Raw genomic sequence first — 5,548 nt, forward strand, 5'->3', positions numbered from 1 at the left:
TTAGTAACATCTGATAGGTCTCTTATTCATTGCTATACTACTCAAGCCATCTCTAACCCAAATTGGCATGCTGCAATGGACTCTAAGATGTCTGCTCTTCTCTCAAACAACACTTACGAGCTTGTTGCTAAACCAGATACAGTAACCATTGTTGGATGTCGCTAGCTCTACTGACACAAGTTTGATAGTTGTGTTAATCTCGATAGGTATAAAAGCCATCTAGTTGCTCAAGGTTTCTCACAACAGCCAGGTCTTGATTTTGATGACACATTCAACCCTGTTGTCAAAAGTTGTGCCATTTGTACCATTCTTAGTATCTCTGTCTCCAGAAACTGACTTATTCATCAACTTGATGTCAAAATATCTTCCTTCATGGCGATCTAGTTTAAACCTTATATATGCATCAACCTTCGGGATATGTCAACCCTAATTTTCCCAATCATCGTTTTCACCGTTGCAAAGCATTATACGGTCTTAAGCAAGCCCCTAGAGCCTGGTACCAACGATTTGTTCACTATATTTCATGTTTTGGTTGTTGCACTAGTAAATCAGACAGTTATCTCTTTACATTCCATCGTGGATATGACACCGTCCACCATCTCCTCTATGTGGATGATATTATTCTTACTACTTCGTCTACTACTGCCATTTCCAGAGTCATCTTTAGTCTTTCTTATATGTTTCCTATTTCTAAATTTTGATCCTGATCCTTCTTATTTGGTATTGCTGCTTCTCGCGATGTTTCTGGTCTCTCTCTTGCTCAATCTGGGTTCACTCAAGAAATTCTTTCCCGTATTGACATGGTCACATGTAAATCCAAGTCTTGTTGGTGCCTTCCAATATCTAACTTTCACTCATCCTGATATTGTATATGCAATTTAGCAGATCTGTCTATTTATGCATGATACTCGTGTTCCTCACATCCTTGCGCTTAAGTGCATTCTTCGCTACCTTAAAGGAACACTGACATACAATCTCTCCATTCGACCGTGCTTTGTTGATCGTCTGGTTTCTTACTTTGATATTGATTGGGCTCGCTATCCTACTACACGTCAGTCCACGTCTGGGTTTTGCATTTATCTCGGTGATAATCTTGTCTCATGGTCTTCCAAACGATAACATGTTGTCTATCGTTCTAGTGTCGAAGCCGAGTATCAGAGTTAGTTAATGTGGTTACTGAAACTGCTTGGTTTTAGAATCTTTTCCTTGAGTTATTATGCCCGCTATCTCATTGACTTTTGTCTTTTGTGACAATGTTAGTATCTTTCATATAGCCCTGTTCAGCACTAAGAACCAAGCATGTTCAAATTGATTTACATTTTGTTAAGAAGCATGTTACGATTGGACATGTGTGTGTTCTTCTTGTTCCATCTCTTTATATATATATATATATATATATATATATATATATATATATATATATATATATATATATATATATCAAGGTTGTAAAAAAAACCCTCGATGTTAGCTAGTCGGTGGACTGGGGTTAAGATTAATTAAACGGCTAGGCGGGGATAAATCGGGAACCATTAATTGCTAACTCGTTAAATTTTAAAATGTTAAATATAACTAATATCATAACAAAGTTCGTAAATACAACTAATATATTAATAAAATAGGTTAATATGATTAATACAACATTAATCATTCCTCAAATGGTTTCTATTGAGTAGAATTTCTTCAAAATGTTAAAATTTAATCGTTTTCTACTATTTCAGTCATTTTGTATGCGGTGATTAATTGTTAGACGTCCTCTAATCGGTCGGGTAGCGTCTAGGGATTAATCGGAGATTAATCGGGATTTTTACAACACTGATATATATATATATATATATATATATATATATATATATATATATATATATATATATATATATATATATATATATATATATATATATATATATATATATATATATTTACAAATGGCCCACCTGCACAATTGTTCCTTGATTTCAAACATAGTTTGAACAATTAGCAACCTCCCACTCAAAGTACTAGGGTGCGTTAAAATCATATGCTTGTTAGACTGTTATATTTCGTGATGTATGGTGTAGGGGGTCTTATAACTTGCAACGATCAACCAAAACACACAACTTTAATGAAGTTAAAAACGCCGTCGAAACCTGTTGATCCTAACAAAGTCAACATTGTCCTTAGAAGTCAACTATCCCCTTGTAGAGTTGTTAATTATAGGTTCAATATTTGTTTGTGTGTTTTAAAAAAATAAAAGGCCAAGAACGTACGGTATATAGTGACCAATTATGTGTTTGAAAAACATTTGCTTATCCTAGCAAAGTTATTAACTTAATTTTAAATTGGTTAAAGAGACTTGACACCATAATTGACCCATAAAAAGTGTACTCATTGTTTTGCTAAAGTTGAAATAAAGTTATTTTAGTTTTTTAAGAATTCTTAATTAGTTAATTAGGGTTGTCCTCTCTCTCTCTCTCTCTCTCTCTCTCTCTCTCTCTCTCTCTCTCTCTCTCTCTCTCTCTCTCTCTCTCTCTCTCTCTCTCTATATATATATATATATATATATATATATATATATATATATATATATATATATATATATATATATATATATGTTGCTAATATTCTCGTGTAATGGTGAATATAAAAAATGACACTAAATAAACTAAAATAGAATTTCCTTAAATAATTTTTTTTTCACAGTTTTAATAAATGGGAAGCAATACGACCTTTTTTCTTGGTTGGTCCATAGTGGTTAAGTAAAAGGGTAAAAGGGAACAAACCGAGGCATATAAGATGATTACAATTGATCCCATAATCTATCACGAAAACAAAATTTGACATTTAACTTTTAATAGCATAATTCATGTTTTGTGACCACCATACGACATCATATATCGTTCAATTATTTTTCCTTTCAAATTCCAACAAATTATTCCTGTTGTTTTGCCAAGAAGTAATGACTTTGAAGGATAACGAATTATCATTTAATAGTTTACATATTTTCGTTATTTTCTTTAGATGTTTGACTATTAAAATTGTCTATCTATTTAAAACCTTCCATTTTAACATGGTATTGCATGTTAATGTCTTTTCTTTTTTTTTCTTTTTCTTTTTGTATACACAATACCAATAATTTTTTTGATTCATATTTTTCTTTAAAAGATGACCATCCCTACCTCCACAACCACCATCTACCATTATCCACTTCTAACAAAAAACACCACCTTACATCACCATTATTCGTCACCACAACCTTCCATCTCTACCATTTGACACAACAATCACAATGTAACCAATATAAAATAAGCTTTAATCTGTGGCCAAATCAATTTAAACCTCCGATCAATTCAAGCTCATATTAAAACCTAAAATCAACTTCAACCTTTGAAAGAATGTGATTATTGGTGGCACACGATTCAAGAAGAAAGGGGCGATAAAGGGATGTGGTGGTATAGTAGGGTGATTTTGCAAAGTATCTAGAGATGGAGAAGAGTAGGGAAACGTATGGTATCAAAAAGGGAAATAACTGAAAAATTAATGATGGTAAAAATAAAAATGACTACATATGGACAAAAATCAGTTTAATGGTAAATTGTGTTTACAAATGTAAGTTTAATAGTAATAATTAAACGGGCTAGATTTGTAACAATTGATCAAAATGATAATTCTAGAAAAACAAATATAAGTTTAAAAGTAAGTTGTATATAAAATATGACTAAATATATACGATACTAATAACTAGTTACCCAACTATGTCATTTTTTTGTGTTTTTATTGTTTATTTATTTGAAATGGCAAATCTAACATCCCCATAAACAACTCAAACTCGTAAACTACTCAAATATTTTGAGAGAAGACACCATGTACATGATACCCATGATTAGAAACCTTTTGGTATTTTTCTACAAATAACTAAATTCACCGGAGTAATTTGGTCGTCTTCAATCATTGTCTCCTTAAATGATCATAAGAAATATAGGTACTTTGATCAACTGATTGCCTACAAGTCTACAACCCTCCATTCAGAAACCAAAAACTTTCCCATGTTGTTTAGAGCTATGAATTTTCTTTCTATCTGGTGATCGTCAATTAATTAAAGCCCGGGGGAGCACTCGTACTTCTCTCCTTTCGGCTTAATTATAATAGGAACTGGGTAAATTGTTTAACAAGAGATCGGCATTGTATTGAAAACAAGCACTCCGGAAACACCATATATATATAACATCTTTGATTTCAATCATGATAAATTTCAATAAAAATAAAATTCTCATGCTTTATGATCATGATCATGCATGCTGAGTTGCATACTACTTGTTCGCACGTCTTCTTTCTTTTGATCTTGCATCCTTCTTCATTTCGATTTCTTTTCCATAGTCACTTCAAGTCCCTCTTTCTACTTCATTCTTCAAATTTTATTATGCTTGTAGAACACGCGGAAAGAAGCCTAGTAGCTCCATAAATTATCACAATCAGATGAATCCCCCGGAGACAAATCATCAGTACTGTGCTGCCGTGGCGGACTCATCAGCATTCCTTCAGCCATATCCGCCAACAAATTCGGCATACTAAAAAGGGCTTCTTCATCCATGAAGTCATTCCCGGCCGGTAGCTCGGTATCTCCGCCAGCAGGTGATACCAACACAACACTCTGATCCGCTGAAGGCTTCATCATCTCTGCTGCAGCCGCTGCCGCACTCCTTATCAAGGCAGGCTCCGGCAAACCTGGAACTGGGTATTTCCCAACAAAATCGGGGAAATTCAACACCGCATCACTGCCTTTAAGTGATAAAGCAGCCACATCATACGCAGCAGCTGCCATCTCCGGCGTTGAATATGTTCCAAGCCAAATACGTTTGGCTTTTCGGGGCTCTCGTATCTCCGACACCCACTTCCCACTACGAGTCCGTATCCCACGATAAATTGGATGTTTCCCGGTCGCCGCCGGACTAGGGAGGCTTGGAGAGCCAGCAGAAGAAGAAGTGGTGGTCATTACAGTGGGTTTGGTAGGTAACTGAAGAGGAAGAGGGTTTTTTGGTTGACCTTCTTGACACGCGTTGAAAGGGGGCGGAGGAGGTGGAGGGGGTAGGGGAGGGTCAGCCATCGATATGTACATACACAGAGCTATATGTATAAGTACGGAATACTGGCGACTACGAAGAAAGTTTCGCGAATTGACGAGATTTCTTTGTGTTTGATCTAAGTGTGTTTGTGGTAAAGATTTATATGAGTGTTTATGTGTGTGAATCGATGAACAAAAACCGTGGGGAATTCGTGGGCACCGAGGTGTCTAATGAGAAACGTGTCTAGGGTTTTTTGTGTCTGAAGGTTAAAGGGGCTATTGATTGGGATATATCATAGTTTAGCAGTATAATAGCTGGAGCCTTTATATAATTATTTTATTTCTAACAAACAATAAACTATTATTATTATTATTATAATTATTATAATTATTTTATTTCTAACAAACAATAAACTATTATTATTATTATTATTATTATTATTATTATTATTTTATTTGTGTTAAACCACTGTTCCTTTTAATCGGTTTTTGCATATATCTTTTATA

The 5,548-nt window shown here is 34.3% G+C and overlaps 1 protein-coding gene across 1 annotated transcript; it reads right to left on the reverse strand.

Moving 5' to 3' along the window:
* Positions 1 to 4,208: 4,208 nt before the first annotated feature.
* On the reverse strand, positions 4,209 to 5,293 carry LOC145091407 (ethylene-responsive transcription factor ERF027-like). Its single transcript, XM_079029116.1, has one exon. It carries the CDS (start codon positions 5,093 to 5,095, stop codon positions 4,427 to 4,429), a length of 669 nt encoding a protein of 222 aa, XP_078885242.1. The 5' UTR covers positions 5,096 to 5,293; the 3' UTR covers positions 4,209 to 4,426.
* Between the last annotated feature and the right edge of the window lie 255 nt (positions 5,294 to 5,548).

This window comes from Lactuca serriola, chromosome 3, assembly GCF_051521515.1.
Source record: "Lactuca serriola cultivar US96UC23 chromosome 3, Lser_US96UC23_V15, whole genome shotgun sequence".
Lineage (NCBI taxonomy): Eukaryota > Viridiplantae > Streptophyta > Magnoliopsida > Asterales > Asteraceae > Lactuca > Lactuca serriola.

Excerpts from the sequence above, each read along its gene's own strand:
- LOC145091407 (XM_079029116.1), bottom strand. The coding sequence starts at position 5,095 with ATGTACATATCGATGGCTGACCCTCCCCTACCCCCTCCACCTCCTCCG.